Source organism: Phoxinus phoxinus (genome assembly GCF_949152265.1).
Source record: "Phoxinus phoxinus genome assembly, chromosome: 25".
NCBI classification, from domain to species: Eukaryota; Metazoa; Chordata; class Actinopteri; order Cypriniformes; family Leuciscidae; genus Phoxinus; species Phoxinus phoxinus.
The window spans coordinates 7,292,085-7,315,903 of record NC_136900.1 but is presented as its reverse complement, the minus strand read 5'-3'; the positions used below and the strand labels follow the sequence as shown (position 1 = coordinate 7,315,903).

At 42.6% G+C, this 23,819-nt stretch overlaps 1 protein-coding gene across 1 annotated transcript in view; it reads left to right on the top strand.

Annotated features, from left to right (window-relative positions):
• itga11b (integrin, alpha 11b) overlaps positions 1-23,819 on the top strand; it is a 60,988-nt gene that overhangs the window by 22,146 nt on the left and 15,023 nt on the right. Inside the window, exons 10-19 of the mRNA XM_079604008.1 lie at positions 763-833; positions 3,674-3,818; positions 5,656-5,804; positions 8,145-8,288; positions 9,284-9,487; positions 10,028-10,158; positions 12,732-12,898; positions 14,863-15,002; positions 16,418-16,528; positions 22,974-23,059. Coding sequence (XP_079460134.1) covers positions 763-833; positions 3,674-3,818; positions 5,656-5,804; positions 8,145-8,288; positions 9,284-9,487; positions 10,028-10,158; positions 12,732-12,898; positions 14,863-15,002; positions 16,418-16,528; positions 22,974-23,059 — 1,348 coding nt within the window. The remainder of the gene's footprint in view (positions 1-762; positions 834-3,673; positions 3,819-5,655; positions 5,805-8,144; positions 8,289-9,283; positions 9,488-10,027; positions 10,159-12,731; positions 12,899-14,862; positions 15,003-16,417; positions 16,529-22,973; positions 23,060-23,819) is intronic.

Here is a 23,819-nt window from a genome sequence, read left to right as displayed (position 1 = left end):
GAATGATACATGCGTCGGTGTACAAAGTCAATTGCGCTGGGTGCAAGATAGGGTCCGTAATGTTTTAATCCAACCCTTTTGTCCTCTTTCAAACACTTCTGTCCTAATTTCTTCAAGGGGAGGGTCCATGGGCGGGTAAATGTTTGGGCTTGTTCAGATCTATTGATCGAATTGACGGAATAATCTCAAACAATTTACAAATGAACACGACCAGAAACGGCGGGAAAACATACAGAGAGCAGCTTATGGAGTTTCTGCTCAGACAGCAGCAAGACCAGCCAAACGCTGTGAGTGTGTGTGTTAGAAATCAGGAATGGTGAGAGAACATTGTGCTTGGTACATTTTTCATCTTCAAGCCAAACTTGGGTCAAAAATCCCATCTGGCTAGCACGCTTCCCATAATGTTTATGCGTTTTGTCAGTAGACGGTCTTTTGTGGCTGTTTTAACACATTCGACCACATGAGCGTTTACACTACGAAAGCAATTCAGTCAAATGCATTTTCAACTACCTCAGGAAGTGTCGAAAGTGGACAAGCTCAAAATGTTTTAGCTTACACCTGTATTTAGCGTCGTCCAATTGTGATCTGATCGACCAAAATGCATCTTAATACCAAGTGTAAACAGGGCCTCAGAATACCCTATTAACAGCACAGCAAAATAAAAACTATAGCAACAGCCTGCCAACCACACACACACAACACATTAGCATCATCACAGTGAATTTTGCATAGTAATACACTAAATTTTTCAATTTTCTTCAGGCACCAACCAGAATGGTACAGCCTTTGGTTTGCAGATGTCTCAAGCTGGATTCTCCACACATATCGTGGAGGTGAGTGCATCTCCATCCACTCCAAGCAGAAGAAATATAAATATTGACAACAGCGCTAATGTGTGGAGAATTATATTAAGTACTCAGTGAGGTGCACGAAATGCTGTTATTTTGCTCTTTGCACTCTGTGATTGAGTTTGAAGCTCTTGCATTAGCCTGGAGCAGAAACTACAACATTAGTCAAAATAAAGAGTCATTGAAAGGATGATTTGTTTACCGCTCTGTGCCCATGAGAAAACAAACCTGAGATACGTCCTTTTAGGGCCCGACAGAAGCATGAAATGCCACTCTTTCAATTAAAATGAGGCTTGTTTACGTTTGAAGCTGTTCCACATGCTGTGAGCGGCATGAAAACAGTCTTCTGAGAGACGGACTATTTTTCACGGAGGAGAGGGGTTTTAGACCAGGGCCTCTTTTTGTGTTAGGAGAAGGACAACTTACCCAGAGAAAAATATTTTTTTTCCCATAACTTTCACTGTTGGATCCCAGGAGCTGCTCTTGACAGTGGCAACTCGAGACGGGAGATAACGTCTCGAAATTTTTTTCATTCTTGAGGGAACGAGGTCCAGAGAACACATATGGTTTTGCTGAATTACGCTCCTTGAGTGAGGAACCCTCACACAAACACTCTCACACACGTGCCCTTGTGTTTTATGTGCACGCTTGTGCAAGTGACTTTATTTGTGAAGAATGAATTTTGCCTTTTTTTCTTGTGGCTGTAAATGTTTTTAAAGGAATGACATTGTTTTGTTTTATAAGGAAAAGGCTTCAGTGTCCATCAAGCCTGCAGTAAATAAAACCTAATCAGATGGAAATAAAACGTTTGGAAGTCAGTTTATTAGCTTGGGCCGCTGACACGGACATGGTATACTAGTTTTCACTGCTTTTGTTTTGTAAAGAGCTAAAGAGATGCCAGGCCTCGAGATTTACTCAATAGGCAACTTGTTTTAATAATAATTGCAATTGATTTCAATAGAGTCTGTCATTAGGAAACCACATGACACTCCAACAAGCATAAAAATACAAAGAACACACAAATATTGAGTGAATTTCTAATTAAAATTTACCTCACATCGTCTGCATCTAAGTCTGCAATGCATTGTGGGACTGCCTTCTCTGCAAAGGATGTTGTTGCTGCTTTAGATTTTGGATTAAATAATCTTAGAAGCCAGCATAATTGTGATATAACATTTCTTTTTAGCCAAATTCCATTAAAGAAATGCCTTTTGATTAATTAGGATACATTTAAATATTTAAATGTAAAGGTTAAGCAACAATGTTTTTGGTTGTTTTACCTTTAAATCAACTCCAACCCTATCTATGGTGATGCTCAAAATTTTGCACGGCTTCGAAATTAGAAATTCAGACGAGGGATGAAGGGAGTGGAACATTCTCTTTAAATGGATCAATATTCATTTTCATGTTCATGTTGATGACAATAAAATACTTTAATATAAAGTTATGTTACTGTATGTAACTCTAGATGGCACAGACTGATTGGCCCCTAACTCATTCTGCTTGCAATCACATCATTCTCTATAGGGCACAGCTGATTGGTTCCTGCTGTATCAGTAGCCAATGAGCTCACAGCTTCAAATACTTGCTCAGCATTTGCCTTAGTAGTTGTAGCACGCTTTCAGAAACCCTCCACCTTCCCCGGCTCCACCTGTATAGATCTGCTACAGGTAATTCATGAATGCTCTTCTGTACAGCTACAGCAAGTCTTACTTGCTCATGTTGCATATATAATGGTAGTGGCAAGTCCCGTATTTGCTCTGCAGCAGCAGAAACTAGAAATCCTAGGCATTGTTAGGTGGTTGCTTGGCAGTTGCTAGTGTATTCTTCACCAACCCACACATTTTGAGGCATCATTCAAGTCTTTTGCACAAACCGTGCAGGATAAGTTAAACGCTGAAGTTTAATACTCAGGATTAGGGTTTGTTCAGGGGTTTGCCTTTGCAAGCACCACTAATAAAAGCAAATGGAACAACCCACAGTGTATTGGAGACAGTTTATTGTGCAAATGTGCCATGGAACGCTGTCAAAGTGTCCACGTCGACATTGCATGAGGAAAACTTTGGCAGTGAACGCAGTGAGTTTTAGCTCTCTATTCAGACTGCTTGCACTCGCTCGCATGCATTCAGGATCAAGCCAGAGAATTTGAATACTAAAATAATACTGAAAACTCTTAAGCAACTGCATTGCAGTGCACTGGCAACCACCTACAACTTTCTAGTATTGTGGCATTGAGTTGAATTTAGCATCACACATTTAGTTACATTTATGGATTTTGGCAGACGCTTTTATCCAAATTGACTTACATTTTATTTCAAGATACACATTTACATTCTTATCCGTTTTTGCTTTCCCTGGGAATCGAGCCCATGACCTTGGCGTTGCAAGCGCCAATGCTACTGTTTGAGTTAGTTAGTACTTGATATTCAGTCTTACTCTGAAACAGAACTGGAATAGGACTATGACCAAGCGTATTTGAGTGCAGTGGTGGTATCGGTCAGAAATTGGTTTAAATGCTAGTCCCAGATGTTAATACAGTGCAGAGTTTTTTGGCAGGAGCTCTCAGATCGGTGCGGGAGAGGTTTGGCAAACGCTCGGTTTGCATTCCCTATACCGCTGAAGTCCCTGCCAGGCCGTTTGTCATGATCCTATAATATTCATTGAGTCCTCCCTGCTGGTACATGAACCCAGATCTGATGCAAGACCGTGTGCATGTGTGTGTTTTTTGTTGTGTTGGTGATTGTGCGTATATTCCTTTAAAAAAACTAATGGTAAAAGGGATTTTTAAATGTGAACAAAAAAAGATGCAAACCATTCTCTTAAAGGATGGGATTCTGGTTGGTGCCGTTGGCGCATACGACTGGAACGGAGCTGTTCTGAAGGAGACCCGTCACGGTAAAGTCATCCCACCAAAGTCCTCTTACATGAAAGAGTTCCCAGAGGAACTGAAGAACCATGCATCATATCTGGGTAAGAAAATGAAGCCTAATGAGGATCTGATTCCATGATGGAAAACATTTAGCCGTTCAAAAACCCTTATGACTGACTTTCTTCTGTGGAATATAAAAGTTCTGTTATGAAACTCTAGATTTAACTCAATCTGCTTGCAATCACATCATTCTCTATAGGTCAAATTGGTCAAAAATATTCACTCTATTCTTTACCAGCTTAATTTGTGTATCCACATATTAAAACCCATCAAATTAAGATGTGTTGCACTAGAGTGTATGTCAATGGCATTCGTTTTTGCACGCATTGCAATGAATAAAATGACCCGTCTAGGAAGAAAGTGTAAGAGATTTGATTGCTACGAAGAGAATTTCAGTCTGTTCCTCAAAGAAAGTTATCATATGTTTTACTTGTGTAGTATGGACTACCGGTATGGATTACCGGTAATCGAAAAGTAATCAAAACCGAAATTCAGAACCTCTAACCCACGTAATTTTCCCATGTTGGTAAATTAGTTTTTTTAATCCTGTTAATACTTCCCCTTAAAAACATAGCGCTTGTGGTCACCCCATCCAACTCAACTTTTATTTATAAAGCACTTTCAAAACCATTAAAATGGACCAAAGTGCTATCCATAAGTAGCCTAGTAAATAACTCTAAAATGATCCAGTCAGCAGCATGGAAGCAACATGGAGGCGAACTAAAACAGAGTAAACACATACAGAAAGCATGCAAGCCCCAAAGCGAGATCACTTCCGCATGCGTCCTCGCGAAATTTGTCAATTGTCGCTGTCCTGTGATTTATCACTAAAGTAGCTTAGAAACTCAACAGTTATAGCATAGGTTCTTCTACTTTTGAGGTAACTACAACCTACAGCTTCACAATTTACGATGGTACGACTAATTCACACACGCAATCGCTCTCTTATTAATGCATTAAAATAAACGTACTCTCACTGTGCTAATTTATTTGTATCTGATTTACTACGAGCGGAAATATGTAAGAAATGTTATGACCCATAGACAGACACAATACAGTAACTGATGAAATTGAGCTGTTTGTTTCCTTAAATTGTTTTAAAATCAAAGATAAGAAATTAACTCTTTTATTAGAAAACAATATCCCACCTTTAATAGTTTAGCATATTTACAGCACAAACCTTGTCAGTGAACTATAAGAAGAAGAAGAAACAAACAAAGCAAAAAACAAAATAATCATTCATTAATCGTAATCTAGGTAAAAATGTTAAATTAATGGAGATTTTGATTTTAGGTCATATGTGACCCTGGATCACAAAACCAGTCACGAGTCGCACGGGTATATCTGTGGCAATAGCCAACAATACATTGTATGGGTCAAAATTATCCATTTTTCTTTTATGACAAAAATCATTAGGATATTAAGTAAAGATCATGTTCCATGAAGATATTTAGTAAATTTACTACCGTAAATATATCAAACATGTATTTTTGTGAGTGAATGCAGCACAATCGTGAACACAAATGCACAACTTTAAAGGAGATTTTCTCAATGTTTAGATTTTTTTGCATCCTCAGATTCCAGATTTTCCAATAGTTGCATCTCGGCCAAATATTGTCTTATCCTAACAACCCTTTCAGGTTTTTTCAGGTGATGTATAAATCTCAATTTCAAAAAATTGACAATGTGGTTTTGTGATCCAGGGTAACATATCGCCCAGCCCTAGTATGAACTAATTTTAATACATCAGGCTACTCATTTAGCTTGACCAGCAAATGCTGTCTTTCCTAATGTTCCTCTGCATTGTTCCACAAAAAAAGTCAATTGACAGCTAGCTCATATTTATTTATAACGTATAAATATGCTAATTGTTTCTAGGGTACATGGTGTCCTCGGTGGTCTCGGCTCAGTACGGTCAGCTGTACGTCGCTGGAGCCCCTCGATTCAACCACACAGGAAAGGTGGTGATCTTCACCCTGACCAACAGCGGAAACCTCACCATACTGCATTCTCTCTACGGCCAGCAGGTAAAGCAAAGCGCATACTAACAAGATCACCACACTTTCATGTTTTAAAGAAAGTACTGTAGAAAGTATGGTACTCCAAGGCACTTCCAAGAATACCCTGGTATCACCAACCATGGCAGAGCTCAAAAATAAGGCTTACTACAAATTATTTAGAAATGTATAATTGTTTTTGCAAAGAAATGTTACATTCAAAAAAAGTTATTTATATCTGTGCTGATGCATAAACATACAAATAAAATGTAATATTGTTTTGGGGTGGGCTCATTAAAAATGTACAAAATTGTACCAAAAAAAAGACTAAATTACTGCCAAAAATATCCGGTAACACTTTATTTTACAGTGTCCTTGTTACATTACATGTAAATATTATAGTAATAACTGTAAATTATGCATAATTACATGCAACGAACCCTAAACCAAACACTAACCCTATAGTAAGTACATGCAGGTAATTCGTATTACTCAGTACTTAAATATATAGTTGCACTGTAACAATGACACCTTAAAATAAAGTGTAACCAAATATCTTTTTTTTTTTTATATAATGCATAGTAGTATCACAGTACTTTTTGGTACTTTATGCTGGTGCAAAATCATTGCCAAAACTCTTCTAGTGTGCACACTTGTAAGATACTGTCAGAGTGGTTGCAGACACTATGATCAATTTCAGAATGGTTTTAAATCTATCCGAGCAGCCATCAAGTGTGCCTATAGTGTCCTGACTAACGAAACCACAACAATGAGCAACTAAATAGTATTATAGGGTGCGTTAAAGTCCTCCTGGAAGTTTCGTATTTTAGGGATTGTTGGTAATTACTATGTCAGGAGCGTTCAAAACACTTGGCACCTTTTCGACAAATAAATACAGCAAGATTTTTAACTCGTACACAATCATGATTGAGCATTTTGCTGTTTAACATGCTGTGCTGTAAACTGAAATTTTGTATTCTATATCATACTGTAATTGTACAAAGCAGCCAATGAATTTGCAAGAGAGTGAAAGAGTGCAAAAAGTCAGAGCAAAAACAGCCCATTTATAATGTTCTTCTCCATCATTTGATAAACTACTGCCATTATCAGCACCAATCGCCAAACAAACAAAATTACATTTACGACCTGCTTTCTACAGGTGGTAATAGTGTGTGACGTCATTTGCACAAGGGAAATAGTGCCGTCGTGTCGTCAATAATCGGACTAAGAATAATCGGACTAATTTGCATGAAATTGTGCATGCTAAAGTAGTGTGTACTTGGCCTAAAGGGTGAACATTTCTCCTAACTCCTTCCCTAATCCATCTGTCTGCATTTTTCCATCATACCTTCTCTCTCTGAAACGGTGGCGTGTTTGATTAGAGAAGCACATCAGAAGATTAATGCGGACCATGTGTGTGGACAGGAGACGGCATGTGAAGGTCTAGACTCAGTCACCCGCTCCAGATGGGCAGGCGTCTCTATGGCCCATGTGAATCTCATCTGCACGCGTCTCTCTGTGTGTGTGTGTGTGTGTGTGTGTGTGTGTGTGTGTGTGTGTGTGTGTGTGTGTGTGTGTGTGTGTGTGTGTGTGTGTGTGTGTGCGTGTGTGTGCGTGTGTGTGCGTGTGTGTGCGTGTGTACGCATGGCCTGCAGTGAATGCACACAATAAACGCTTACCGTTTCAAACGCTGCCGGTCGCCGACCACAACATTCATTTAGCTATCAACCTGTTATGCACCAGACCGTGTGTGTGTGTGTGTGTGTGTGAGCCCTTAGGGAAGCACTTAGATGGGAATGTGATAAAGTGTGTCTCCGGTTTTCTGCCATTTGTAAAGTTTTCTTGCGAGTTCAAAACAGCGAGGTAACGGAAGATACACCTGGTTGGTGTGAAATGTTAACTTTAATTAAAATGTTACTTTATAAAAAAAATTAAGCATCATTACAATGTCAGCATTCAAATCACTTTGGTTGGAGCAAGTCGACGAAGTGCCTTTTCAACAAAAAATACAGCAAAACTTTGAAAACGAAACTGAAACGTTTTGGAACGCAATTTATTTAATTTTCTAATTATTTAAAGTTTCTAAAAGCTTCTCCCATCACACCATCACATCATTTTGTTGTTCCTCAGATCATCAATCTTGTGACTAAGTGATCAAACTTGAGACTCTCACCAAGTGAATGATAAAACGGGAGTGAAAAAACTCCACCAATTTACAGAAGAAACATATTGCATTGACTTGAGAGTGGACTCTTTAGTTGAGAAAGTAGCAATAATTTAGAAAGCATGCAGAACAGTTGCATACACTATGGTCTAATGTATTGGGATATCAAATGCTGACATGAGTGTGACATTTTTGGTGAATTTTAGATTGGGTCGTATTATGGAAGTGAGTTGGCACCGATTGATCTGGATGACGATGGATTGACGGATCTTTTACTTGTTGGAGCTCCCATGTACTTCTACAGAGGGTGGGAGAAAGGCCGAATTTACGTCTACACCATCAACTCACAGGTGACAACAAACACACCACCATAATGTCATCTCAAAAAATACTGGTGCTCGGAAAGTGTGTTAAACAGCACATGCACCGTTAAAAGTAGCCAGGCCTACACCGCTTGTGTACGCACCTCACGGTAAATCTAGCGCCCAAGCAAAATACATAATATAATTTTTGTTACCTGAGTGGTGAGTTTGCAGATTGACTCGAAAATGAGGGGAAAAAAAGATCGTATAATGAGCTTCCCCTGAGCTGCACGTAACAACAAACAACGTGAGTTGCGCGAAATTAGAAAATTAACCCGGTCCGGTTCCCGTGAATCAATAACACCGAGTAGTCTGTGTTACAAATGAATGACTCTTATGAGCCGGTTCTTTTAATGAGTCATTCAACAGACTCACAAACGAACTACGGGTTAGTTCGAATCAGTCAGTGCATAAGTTACATCCGCCACTGATTCAATCTGTCAAACGGGGTTTTAGAATCAACATCGCTTGTTTAAAGCACATGGTAAATCTATAGTGCCACATAATTGTTTAGTACATAAAAAAAATGTGTTACCTGACCTGAGTGGTGAGCTTGTAGACTGAATTGAATATGATGAGGTAAAAAGACCGTGTAGCTAGAGTTGTTCTCCCGAGTTGCGAATAAAAACAAACATATTTGCGCTACTGTAATATGATTTATTATAAAATAACATATGAACTGGTTCCTTTATTTTAGCGCCCCTTTAGTTCAGCGCAACAAGGCCATGGTCCGATTCTCCAACAAATTACTTAAAGTCGGTTATTTTAGTGGTTCATAAACATAAACATTTAGTTTCACAAACAAACGACTCGTATGAGCTGGTTCTTAATAGTTCTTTAAATGTACCAGGCAATCAGGAATTACTTTTTGTGTGCGTTTTGTATTCTTGTGTGTTTGAATCAATAAACAAACGAACAAACAAATGAACGAACGAACAAATCCTTCACTGAATTAATTCTTTCTCTCTCTCTTTATTCTACAGGGCTCTTTTATAGCAGATGGGACTCTTGGACCATCAGAACAGGCCCATGATTCTCGTTTTGGTGCGGCTATGTCCGCCCTTCCGGACTTGAATGGTGACGGCTTCAGTGAACTGGTAGTGGGAGCGCCACTGGAAGACAATCACAAAGGAGCTATCTATCTCTTCTATGGCCGACAAAAAAGCATCCAACCCAAATACAAACAGGTAAGACTCATCTGAGAGTCACTGATTTCACTTTATTAAACGCCATTCCAGTAATGCCAAAATACAAAAACATAAGAACAGGTATGACCTATGACCTTTTGCACTTTCAGCTAACAGGGAAGTTTTTATTTATGTGCTGATGTATATGTACTGTGGAGCCAGAGACAATTTTCCACAACGCGGATAATAATAAAATAAATTAGAGTTCTCAGAACTTTGGCTAACGTTCTGACAAGGTTCTGAACAAAATTCTTCCATTAACGTTAATAGAATGTTCGTTCAAAGTAATCTGGTATTTGGAATGCTCAGACAACATTCAAAAGTAACATTCCCATTATGTTTTTAGAATTATAAAACGGAATGTTTCCTCAACATTTGCATAACTAAGTAACCACTTTTTTTTTTTTTAAACGAGACGTTTTGAACGTTCAGAGAATGTTTTGAAATAATGTTTTAATAAATGAATGGTAACATTAGCAAAATATTCTGTGTTACCTGGGTTATTTTCTCAATATGAATGTTTCTCGCCCTCGATCTCAGAGAATAGCCGGTGGTGACGTGTCTCCAGGTCTCCGTTATTTCGGCCGCAGTGTTCACGGGATGATGGATGTAAATGGAGATGAGCTCATAGATCTGTCTGTGGGCTCTTTAGGGGCTGCAGTTCTGCTTTGGTGAGTGTTGGGGAAAGTTACTTTGATAAGTAAGTTTACAATATTGCGTTACTCCCTTAAAAAGGAACTAATTGCGTTACTTTTGCTGTACTTTTTTCCCACCTGGGCTGGGCTTGTTTTTTTTACTATATCAAATAAAGTTCTATCTTTGGGCAAAAAGACCCTTTTACACCAAGTGAAATTATAATCCTCAGGCTGAAGGAAATGCATATTTACTCCTGTACAGTAGAGCAAACCTTCCAGCTGCCATTCAGGATAACAGAAGAATAGCATGAAAGTTTAACACTTACTTCACCAATAAAAACAAAAAGTAAATTACTTTAAATTTAAGTCTTAAAGTCATTTTTGCTTATGGTTTGGTATGAGAAGTACATTGATCAAAAAGTGAGATTAAATGCATAAAATGTTTGTTTTCTTATATTTCATTATTGGAGGTTTGTTAGTATTCTGATTTTGCATTTTACTGATTTTATTCATTACTAATACTAATGTAAATGTACTAATGTAAATGCACGCTCACATTTAGTCTAGCTAACCATCATTTTTACGCACGACGCTTCTGCACTTACGACTTGTCTCAACATGAGGACAGGAGAGCTGTCAGTCAATAAATGGGAAAACAAAGTAACTTGCGTTACTTATTTGAAAAAGTAACTCAGATATTTTGTTGTAAATTTTAAAAGTAATGCGTTACTTTACTAGTTACTTGAAAAAGTAGGCTAATCTGATTACGTAACTCAAGTTACTTGTAATGGGTTTCCCCCAACACTGCTATTCACATTAGGAGAAACAAAGAGGATACAACCAGAGCCCGTCTACGGAGAGCCTGGTCACTCCCTATTAAGTCCTATTGTACCGAATTTTGGTTGTAGTTGCACCAGAGTTCCACTGGGGCGACCGTCGTGTGTTTACCTGTGTCCGCTGCGTCGTGTGTTTACCTGTGTCCGCTGAGTCGTGCGTTTACCTGTGTCCGCTGTGTCGTGTGTTTACCTGTGTCTGCTGTGTCGTGTGTTTACCTGTGTCCGCTGTGTCGTGTGTTTACCTGTGTCCGCTGTGTCGTGTGTTTACCTGTGTCCGCTGTGTCGTGTGTTTACCTGTGTCCGCTCTGTAGTGTGTTTACCTGTGTCCGCTATTTGTGTGTTTACCTGTGTCCGCTGTTTGTGTGTTTACCTGTGTCCGCTGTTTGTGTGTTTACCTGTGTCCGCTGTTTGTGTGTTTACCTGTGTCCGCTGTTTGTGTGTTTACCTGTGTCCGCTGTGTTGTGTGTTTACCTGTCCACTGTGTTGTGTTTACCTGTGTCCGCTGTGTTGTGTTTACCTGTGTCCGCTGTGTTGTGTGTTTACCTGTGTCCACTGTGTTGTGTGTTTACCTGTGTCCGCTGTGTCGTGTGTTTACCTGTGTCCGCTGTGACGTGTGTTTACCTGTGTCCGCTGTGACGTGTGTTTACCTGTGTCCGCTGTGACGTGTGTTTACCTGTGTCCGCTGTGTCGTGTGTTTACCTGTGTCCGCTGTGTCGTGTGTTTACCTGTGTCCGCTGTGTTGTGTGTTTACCTGTCCGCTGTGTTGTGTGTTTACCTGTGTCAGCTGTGTTGTGTGTTTACCTGTGTCCGCTGTGTTGTGTGTTTACCTGTGTCAGCTGTGTTGTGTGTTTACCTGTGTCCGCTGTGTTGTGTGTTTACCTGTGTCCGCTGTGTTGTGTGTTTACCTGTGTCCGCTGTGTTGTGTGTTTACCTGTGTCCGCTGTGTCGTGTGTTTACCTGTGTCCGCTGTGACGTGTGTTTACCTGTGTCCGCTGTGACGTGTGTTTACCTGTGTCCGCTGTGTCGTGTGTTTACCTGTGTCCGCTGTGTTGTGGGTTTACCTGTGTCAGCTGTGTTGTGTGTTTACCTGTGTCCACTGTGTTGTGTTTACCTGTGTCCGCTGTGTTGTGTTTACCTGTGTCCGCTGTGTTGTGTGTTTACCTGTGTCCGCTGTGTTGTGTGTTTACCTGTGTCAGCTGTGTTGTGTGTTTACCTGTGTCCGCTGTGTTGTGTGTTTACCTGTGTCCGCTGTGTTGTGTGTTTACCTGTGTCCGCTGTGTTGTGTGTTTACCTGTGTCAGCTGTGTTGTGTGTTTACCTGTGTCCGCTGTGTTGTGTGTTTACCTGTGTCCGCTGTGTTGTGTGTTTACCTGTGTCCGCTGTGTTGTGTGTTTACCTGTGTCCGCTGTGTTGTGTGTTTACCTGTGTCCGCTGTGTTGTGTGTTTACCTGTGTCCGCTGTTTTGTGTGTTTACCTGTGTCAGCTGTGTTGTGTGTTTACCTGTGTCCGCTGTGTTGTGTAAGTGACTCTAAAAAATCTAACACCCAGCAATGTTTAATTTCTTTGCATCTCCTTTCGAATATAACATTAAAATTACTAGACAAAAAATGATATCCGGAGAAAAGTGGATTTTGAGGGGTATAGCTTCATAGACCTCCATTCATTCTGCACTCGTCCTGTGAGCGCCCTCATGTGGAGCCAGAGTGGAACTTCAACCCTCCATTTTTCTTATCTCCATTAAGACAGTTTTGTACCTTCACGTGTTTTTGAACAGGTCTCGCAGTGTTGTCCGTGTGGGGATCAGCGTTAATTTTGAGCCTTCAAAAATCAATGTTTTTAATAAAGACTGCATCCGAGGAGGCCGAGAGGTGTCGTGTATGTTGGCCAACGTTTGCCTGAACGTCACGGCACGGACACCGATGACGGATCCAAAGAGAGTCGGTATGTAACTAGATATCCATCAGCAAACCTGAAAATGAAATGACTGACAAATCAGAAGGATGAATGGTAAAAGCACATTTGTTGTATTTTCCAGTGTCCTGTGCCTGTGTGTAATCTCTTTCAGATGTTACCACGAAAGGTCACTCCTTAATATTAGAACAGTTTTTCCCAATGCATAAAGCCTCAGGCCAGAGAGAAAACACTTTAATCCCGGCATTTAGAGAGAGAAGTCCGTGGAAACCATCATAAAACTGTGTCAGGCTTCCCCTTCGTTTCCCATCTGGAACTTATAAGATCAGGTCTGGAGGGTCATGCATGCACTTAAACTGAGAGTCATAGACAATATTCGGGATCCAATGGCCATATTTTCACACTTAAAAAAATATGGTAACACTTTACAATAAGGTTAATTAGTTAACATTAGTTAATGCATTAACTAACGTGAACTAACAATGAGCAATACAGTGTTTATTAATCATTGTTAATGTTAGTAAATAAAAATACAGCTGTTTGTGTTGAAATTAATATTAACTAAGATTAATAAATGCTGAAGAAGTATTGTTCATTCTTAGTTCATGTTAACAAAGGGAGTAAACTAATGAACGTTCATGTAAAGTGTAACCAAATATATTTTTAATTATCTGCATTTCTGTTGTTTTCCAGTACAAATATCTAAACATTCGCTGATTTTCTACTTGCGTTGCATTGTTGCAATGTTGGTAGTACATGTATAAATGACCAATGTTTACTCGTTTATTTGTAGATATTTGAACTGGAAAACAAGACAAGAATACTGAGGAAGAGCATAATTTCTTGCAGTGTAGAGACTGAGATGTTGTTGTCGACACTGACATGTTGTTGTTGTTGTTGTTGTTGTCGACACTCACTCAAAAAATATATGTTGGCTTTAATTCACTTTTTTATGTCAACAGGTCACACATAACTGGATTACGTTAAACAAACATCATTTGTTCATGTAACTTAAACATCATGGAATTAAGTAAGGGTTAATGCCCGACGAGGTGTCCATTGTCAGGTTTTAATGGACGACGGCGAGGTGTGAACCGGCTAGGTGTCCTCTATCACTTTTTAACGGACACCCTGCAGCCAATCCGAATCGAGTATTCACCCAGACCATGGTATAAGTCATTTTAAGCGACCCAATTTAAGTAATCTCAAAGTGAATTTTTAAAGGCTTCCTGACAATTCAGTTTTTTTTTTTTTTTCGTTCATCCATTAATATTTCATTTATTTTAGTGACATATAATTAAAATGATAGATTATAGCTAGCTATTTGCTAGCAGTGGCACATATTAGCATCTTAAACGCTAAGATTTACATGCTCCTTCAACTAAAGCAGTTGTAAGGAACTGAATCAGTTCACAGCCGAACACAATGCTCCACTCTTCTCCACAATGGTGACCCACTGTAATTTAAATGGTTCTAATAATTCCAATGTAATTGAACATTAAACACAATTACACACTATCAAGTCTTGCACTTTTCTCATTTTCTCAAAAAAACAACAACACTTAATTTTGACATTTATTCTCTCTTAATTCAACCACATGCAAAGCATGCTGGGAACTAACAAGCACCGCCCAGTTTCAGTTAATGCAACACAAATCATTCATGTAATCCAACACAAACGGATTAAGTAAACTTATTTTTACATATATTTAAGCAGAGTGAACACAATCAAATTAAGTTAGGGCAAAATGGCAGTTGGCGTCGCACTTTACCGCCACCCTCTGGATGTAAGAATTTTTTACATAAATGGTTTGTGTTTAGACAACACGTTCGGATTTTGTACTGTTAAGTTGAGACATAATTATGTGGAACTTAATAGAAAAAAACATTCCAAGTCAACAAACACAATTATTATAAGTAAACTAATTCTAAATATATTATGTAAAGTGCACAACCTTCCTAGTTCATTTTTTTGAGTGTGTCTTTCTGCTCAGCTCTGAGATACAGCTTTGGTTTCGAGGACAACGGGTATTTTTCCAGAGTCGTGTTAGACGGCACTGAAGACCCTCAGCTCAGAGACGTCACCCTGAGACCGGACTCAAAATACTGCCTGCAAGTGTATTTCCACGTTCATGTGAGACACTTTCTGTACTTTTCTTCATGTTCATCCATTCAAGCTTATTTTTATGTGAGCAAAAGAAAGCGTGGAGTGAGACGAGAGACAAAATACACTTAAAAAAAAAAAAAAAAGACAAATTATAGGTTTATTCAGTAAGGATCCATTAAATTGAGGAAAAAGTGACAGTAAAGACGTTTATAATATTACAAAATATTTCTGTTTCAAACAAATGCTGTTCTATTCATCAAAGAATTCCAAAAGAAAACATATCACACACAACTGTTTTCAACATTGATAATAATCATAAATGTTTCTTGAGCATCAAATCCTCATATTATATGATTTCTGAAGGATCATGTGACACTGAAGACTGGAGTAATGATGCTGAAAATTCAGCTTTGATCACAGGAGTGTATCTTACTCGCATAGAAAACAGCTTTTTTAAATTGTAATAACATTTAAAAAATTTTACCATATTTTTATTCAAATAATTGCAGCCTTGGTGAGCAGAAGAGACTCTTTCAGTAACATTAAATAATAATACCGACCCCCAAAATCTGCCAATTAAACAGCTACAGTTTAGCTTCTGTACCCTAAAAAAATATTTAGGCTTATATTTAAGATAAAAAAATAAAAAAAAAATAAAAAAAAAATTGATCTATTTAATTTTATTTGCATCTGATTTTATTTAAATCACATTTTCAAAATGCCTTTATTCAAATGGCTCAGAATCAGCATAATTCTGTTCCTTATGAAAATGTAATTTTTCATGGTTAAACAAGAATAAAATACAGTTAGTGAAATTGAAATTGAAGTGAAATATTAAATTGAAACAAATCGGATATACTGATGATAAATAAATATATAAAGCTGTTAATTGTGTATTTAAAACACATTCAATGATGCTTCAATGACTGACAAATATGCACCACATTAAGTTTATTAGCTTGTTTATGCAAAAACTGTGTAATCCAAATGGATGGACATTTTATATGCAATTCATCTTTAATTAATGCCTAAATATTTGTTGAATGCAGCAGGGCTGTTAAACGATTAATCGCGATTAATTCCATCCAAAATAAAAGTGTGTTTACATTATAAATGTGTGTGTACTGTGTATAATTATTTTATATATATAAATACACACACTGGCTTGTATATTTAAATATTTGCATGTATTAACTGTATATAGATTTATATATAATTTATATTATATATAAATTATAAATTTTTATATATATATATATATAAAAAAATCTTAAATATATACATGAACGTGTGTATTTATATATATAAAATAATTATACACAATACACACGCATTTATTATGTAAACACAAACTTTTATTTTGGATGCGATTAATCGCGATTAATCGTTTAACAGCGCTAGAATGCAGTGTGTTTTGAAACAGAATCTGATTGTTTACACAGGAAGTGACAGACTACACCCGACCCGTGATCTTCACGGTCAACGCCAGCCTGCAGAGCACAGAAGAAGGGCCGGTTCTGGACGATGGTTGGCCAACCGGTCTGCAGTCAGAGGTGAGGCAGACCAACACGGTCACACTAAATGCGTCTCTATAGCACGCATTGTGTTTATCCTGCAATTTATACGCGAATGTGAGTTCTCTTACGTAGAGTTCTCTCGTACTGCGTCGAAAGAACGCTACGGGAAAGTATTTCTTTGTCGAGATTGAAGCCTAAAAATTAATCCTTAATTTTGTAAACATGTAAAACGCTTTTCTGTAGCATACAACCTTAGGCGGAGCAATATCGCTCACCCATTGGCTGCTCCGCCAGAAAAGCACAGCCTATGCGAGGCCAGAGACGCTGACCAATGAGGACGCTTCGCGCCCATTCTGCGTCATCTCCCGCCGAAACAGGCGTGGCCTAGGCCTATAAATACGAGCATAGCTGTCTAACACACCGATTTTTCTTAATTCACGAAGCTGCACGCATCGTTGGATTGGATTCGAGCCGCCACAGCCGTCTGAAACAAGCACCTCAGCAGGACGCGCCTCTTACCTGAAGCCGCTGGTCATCGCCGCCTTCAGCCGCCGTTCCCTGCTGCGCTTCTCCGGCGTGGAATATCCTTTACATTATGTGTGTGTGTTTTGTGTGTGTGTTCGCCGTCGCGACACACAGTTTTTCCACCACTAAAAGAGCCGAGCGTCTTTTTCAAGATGCCTCGCACCTCCTGTGGCTCGTGTAGAGCCCCGCTCAGCGACGGGGACCACGTGCTTGTGTTTCCTGCCTGTAAGGATCACGCAGCTTCAGCTCTCGTCGATGGCGGCTGCCATCACTGTGATTTGATGCCTACGGTGACTCTGCGGACTCGCCTGGGGTTCATTACTGAAGCTGCATCTTTCCGCCCGCTGCAGTGCCGCGCCGTGAAAAGCGCCGTGCTCAGCGGAGCCCGGAACCTCCCTCCACCACGAGGTGCTCGCCGCTGCTGCCGCCAGCTTCTCCGCCCGCTTCGCTGGACTCTCTGACCGACGGACAAGGGCCGCTGTGTGCCGCCGCGTCCGTCATGGACGAGGAAGGTGAAGCCGCGTCTGTGGAGGACGACTGCTGTTCTCTCCTCGCTTCGGGTAGCAAGGGATGGGCGAGCTCCGAGGATCTCCCCTCCCCCGCCGCTCGTGAGCGTCGACGGAGAAAGACCAGCATCGATGCGCTTACCGGCTGGATGGCTGCTTTTCTGCAGAGGAACGTACGTTACCGTCCTCACGACCCGCGCCTTTTTCTTCCTGAATTCACGAAGAAATCGCGGAGTCCCGGAAAGCCCCGTTTTCAGCCAGGATGCGCACTTCTGCTTCGAGGAAAGCTAACGTTACAGTGTTAAAATCCCGCCGCGGCCGGATTTCACTAAAATGTCTCGCCCGCACAGTCCCAACATACGCGACCGTGCCAGTATATTTTGCAGTCACCAAATCGGCATCATGGCCCGTTTGCCTGCACACAAACGCCGTTTTCACGACGCCCCAGGTAAATCTGAAAATGTATTTTCTGGTGTCCCGGCCACGGCCGATGGTGTAATGTGTGTATCCGTAATGCCCACGACTCAGTGCCCATTCATACACACAAGCACAGCCCTACACAACAGGGCTTGCACACATAAAATCGACTCTGTCGATTGTGCGTCACATGTAAGTTAGTGAACATGCCCGCTTTTCAGTGCCCACAATCATTACACACTGTATGTCCCGTGGTTTCTGTAAAAACGAAACGAATGCACGGTCAGTCGGTTCTGATAGACAGTACTCTCTGTGCTACACGGTGTCCCGGCCACAGCCGATGATGTAATGTGTGTAACTGTATGCCCACGACCAGTGCCCATTCGTACACACAATACAGGGCTTGCACACATAAAATCGACTCTTTCGATTGTGCATCATATGTAGTGAGCGTGCCCGCTTTCAAGTGCCCACAATCACTACAAGCTACATGTCACACGTTTTCTATGAAACGAAACCGATGCACGGTCAGTCAGTTCTAATAGACAGTACTCCCCAGTGCTATAAATGTACCCGCGTTCACGCACCCACATTTATTCTCAAACATGCCGAGCCGTACGGGGCTCGCACCGCGCGCTCTCTCTCTCAGCTGAGAGAGCTGAGCGCGCGCGGGCTGCCCGCTCGATTAAGCGCGCCCCCGCATCACGCTGCAATGGCGCCCATGTTACAGCACACGACTGCTCTCGTGTCGCCGCCATTTCGCGACCAGAGCCCGGTTTTTCAACCCGTGCAAGCACAGCCCCGTACAACACAGGGTCTGCACACATAAAATCGACTCATGCCGATTGTGCTTTACATGTAGTGAGCGTGCCCACTGTCCAGTGCCCACAACCACTACACACTGCACGTTCCGCGTTTTCTGTAAAAACGAAACTAACGAACGGTCAGTCAGTACACAAACACAGTGTCCCCGGTGTTATAAATGTGCCCGCCACCAAGCGCCCACGTTTATTCACAATTATAACGAGCCCTACGGGGCTCGCCCCGCGCGCTCTCTCTCAACTCAGAGAGCCGAGCGCGCGCGGGATGCATACTGTGTTAAACATGCCCCCCGCCTCACACGCCACGGCGTCCATGTTACAGCACACGGTTGCTCTCGTGTCGCCGCCATTTCGCGACCAGGGCCCAGATTACATTCAACCCCTAGTCACACGTGCAGATGCATGGGAAAGACTTCCCGGGGTCTCAGAATGGGTGCTAGAGACTGTAAAAAGAGGCTATTCGCTACAGTTTCATCGACGCCCTCCCCGTTTCACGGAGAAAGTCGAAACCACGGTAAAAACAAAAGTAGCACACCTACTTCGAGCCGAAATAGCGAAGCTATTGAGCAAAGGGGCCATAGAGCCTTTATCTCAAGCTCAAAGCGAAGGGGGTTGGTACAGCAGATATTTCCTGGTACCCAAGAAAGACGGGGGTCTCAGACCCATTTTGGATCTAAGACGTCTGAACAAAGCGCTAGCAAGGCGAAAGTTCAGAATGCTCACGACCAGAAAAATCCTCGCGCAGATTCGCAGAGGAGACTGGTTTATGGCGATAGATCTGAAAGACGCGTATTTTCACATACAAATTGCGTCACGTCACAGGCGATTTTTGAGATTCGCCTTCGAGGGCCGGGCATATCAGTACACAGTCCTGCCATTCGGCCTATCCCTAGCACCTCGTACATTTACAGTGTGCATGGACGCGGCGCAGGCACCCCTGAGACTCCGAGGCATTCGAATTCTGAACTATTTGGACGATTGGCTGATTCTGGCTCAATCGCCTTCAGAACTCGCTCACCACAAGACACTAATACTCGATCACCTCGAGTGCTTAGGTCTGAGAGTCAATTGGGAGAAAAGTTCACTGTTTCCCAGTCAAAGGGTCTCCTTTTTAGGACTGGATCTGAACTCGCTGTCTATGACAGCACAGCTGTCATCACAGCGCAGGCAGGACACCCTGCAAATGGCGAAATCCTTCTGCAGCGGCCATTTAGTGCCGCTCAAGAGATTTCAGAAAATGCTAGGCCTCATGGCCTCAGCCTCAGCGGTACTGCAGCTGGGCCTGCTGCGCATGCGCCCACTGCAGTTCTGGTTGAAAGCGCGCGTACCGCGCCGAGCATGGTTGCACGGTCGTTATCGCCTCAAGGTCAATCAGGAATGCATTTCAGCCCTGACACCATGGAGAGCGTCAGACTGGTACCGGTCAGGTGTAAGCCTGGGGACTTCCTCGAGCCTGAAGGTGGTGTCCACGGACGCGTCCACCTCAGGCTGGGGAGCACTGCTCGACGGCAGACCGTTCTTTGGCCAGTGGCCAGAACGAGCCAAACTATCGCACATAAACTGCCTGGAAATGATGGCGGTGGACTTTGCGCTGAGGCGTTTTTTGTCCCCGGATAAAAGGGCACCACGTCCTGGTCCGTTCGGACAACATGTCGGTAGTAGCCTACATAAACCGCCAGGGGGGCGTGAAATCCCGAAACCTATTCAGGTTAGCGGAACGCATACTGGTATGGGCCCAGCACAACCTGCGCTCGTTGAGAGCAATGCATGTGCCAGGCCACCTGAATGTAGGCCCAGACAGACTCTCACGGAACAATGTTCCGACGGGAGAGTGGTCTCTACACACACAGACAGTGCGTCTGCTGTGGAAAACGTTCGGCAGAGCGGAAATAGACCTGTTTGCAAACCAGGAAAACGCTCACTGCCCAGAATTTTTTTCGAAGAGCACGAACGCACTGGCCAGTGTCTGGCCCCGCCGTCCGCTCTATGCTTTTCCCCCTGTCTCACTCCTGCCTCAAGTGCTGGAGCGGATCAAGGAAAGCGGATGCTCGGTGCTACTAGTCGCTCCATACTGGACGAATCAACCCAGGTTCCCAGTTTTGATGCGACTGAAGAGTACTGCCCCGTGGCCGGTTCCAGTGAGGAGAGACCTCCTCTCGCAGGCCAAGGGCTCGATTTTGCATCCTCGCCTGGAGCTCTGGTCCCTACACGTATGGGCCATAAACGGGTACCCGCTAACCTCCCAAAGGGAGTGTTAGACACGATCGAACAGGCTAGGGCTCCGTCTACTAGACGGCTCTACGCTTCCAAATGGTCGGTGTTCTCTGGCTGGTGTTCAGACCAAGGTCTATCACCCCTTCAGTGCGGGGAAACAGAGGTTCTCTCCTTCCTGCAGGAGCTGTTGGATAAGGGTAGGACCCCATCCACGCTCAAAGTCTATGTGGCTGCCATATCAGCGTTCGTTAATCCAACGCTTGGCCATTCACTGGGCAGAAACGACCTGGTGGTCCGTTTCCTTAGAGGAGCCAGGAGGTTAAACCCTCCAAGGCCTCCTTCAGTCCCCGTTTGGGAACTTTCTACAGTGTTGAACGCTATGAAAGGGGCCCCTTTCGAGCCTATTCACTCAGTTGACATGAAACACCTGTCTTTCAAGACCGTGTTTCTTCTGGCTCTCGCTTCAGTGAAGCGTGTGGGGGATTTGCAAGCGCTCTCAGTTAGAGCTTCTTGTATGGAGTTCGGGCCAAACGACTCTGTAGTCGTGTTGAAACCGAAGCATGGGTACGTACCTAAGTCCCTCAACACACCGTTCAGGGCTCAGGTCATCTCCCTGTCGGCCCTGCCGGCCTCGGAGGACGGAAATAGCTCCCTTTGCCCGGTCAGGGCATTAAGAGCTTATGTGTCCCGCTCTGCTGTTTTTCGACAGACGGAGCAGCTCTTTGTTTCGTTCAGTGGGCGCTCTAAAGGGCGAGCCGCGACGAAACAGAGTCTATCTCGATGGGTAGTGGATGCCATTGCGCTAGCCTACGCATCTAGAGGTTTGGAATGCCCCCTGGGCATCAGAGCACATTCTACGAGAGGCATGGCCTCTTCGTGGGCTTGGTATAGTGGAATCTCGCTACAAGATATCTGTATGGCGGCAGGCTGGGCCTCCCCGTCTACATTTATACGGTTCTATAACCTAGAGGTTCCTGCGCTGCAGGCTAAACTGCTCTCGGTCTAGAAGACTATGTTTTAGTGTTCCTGCCCCGCGTTGCGGCCCAGGTCACTTCAATGTTTAAGCATCACTCACTGACATGGTGTCCCATGAGCATGCTATTACCCCTCATATATATATTTATATTAATCATATATATGTTATTATGCCCTTAGAGGCACTACTATAAAGGGATGATGCTATTTTAGCCGCTCTCCCTATACTTCTTGGGCTAGGCACTTGTATGCCAGGGCGCGCGCGCCCTTAGGTGTCTGTGTCGGTCCAAGAGCACGCACGGCGTTTTACATGGGGTTCCCGTAGCGTTCTTTCGACGCAGTACGAGAGAACTCTACGTAAGAGAACGTACTCGGTTACTAACGTAACCTCGGTTCTCTCTAGGAGAGGGAACGAGTACTGCGTCTCATGCCGTGCGTGCCCACGCTGCGTCGCTTTCGTGACGAAAATCGGTGTGTTAGACAGCTATGCTCGTATTTATAGGCCTAGGCCACGCCTGTTTCGGCGGGAGATGACGCAGAATGGGCGCGAAGCGTCCTCATTGGTCAGCGTCTCTGGCCTCGCATAGGCTGTGCTTTTCTGGCGGAGCAGCCAATGGGTGAGCGATATTGCTCCGCCTAAGGTTGTATGCTACAGAAAAGCGTTTTACATGTTTACAAAATTAAGGATTAATTTTTAGGCTTCAATCTCGACAAAGAAATACTTTCCCGTAGCGTTCTTTCGACGCAGTACTCGTTCACTCTCCTAGAGAGAACCGAGGTTACGTTAGTAACCGAGTACGTTTTTACGCGCATAGGATACGCATGGTTAGGATTAGTGATGGTGTGGGGTGCGTGTGCTTTACACGCAAAAAAGTGCGTATCAAATGCACGTAAAAACTAATTTTCGCGTATAAATTGCACGATAAACACATGCCATATTGATAACTTCTTTCTCATGCATTAAAATCTCTCTCTCTCTCTCTCTCTCTCTCTCTCTCTCTCTCTCTCTCTCTCTCTCTCTAGCTTCCGTTCTGGAACGGTTGTGATAATGACGATCAGTGTGTTCCCAACCTCGTCTTGCAGAGCAGCTCTGACTTATTAGATCGCAGGTTTGTCCTCACTACACTTTTGCTCTTCCTCACACATTCAAACACACCTCAGTCTCTGACTGTGGGCTCTGTCATAAACCCTGCGCAATGCAGCGCCAGGCACGACACAAGTGTGTTTTGCTAGTTTCAGCCCGACACAGTTTTCATTTTCACGTCCTGCGCCAATTGCAAATGCGTTTGCGCACATGGGCTGCTGGTCTGAGAACGAGGTGTGTGTTCAGGCACATTGTTGCTATTTTGAGGAACAGAAATTCACTGCGCCTGTTCTAAAGTCAATGGCACAATATATATATTTTTTTATTTTTTTATAAGAGCGCGTTAGTAATGTGCGCCTATAGGTGGGTCCACAACACGCGTACACTCTGCTTTTTACACACACACTCTGCTTTTTACACACACACTCTGCTTTTTACACACACACTCTGCTTATTACACACACACTCTGCTTATTACACACACACACACACACACTCTCTGCTTATTACACACACACACTCTAATTATTACACACACACACACACTCTGCTTATTACACACACACACACTCTGCTTATTACACACACTCTGCTTATTACACACACACACACACTCTGCTTATTACACACACACACACACTCTGCTTATTACACACACAATTTGCTTACCACACACACACACACTCTGCTTATTACACACACACACACACACACACACACACACACACACACACACACACACACTCTGCTTATTACACACACACACACACACACACACACTCTGC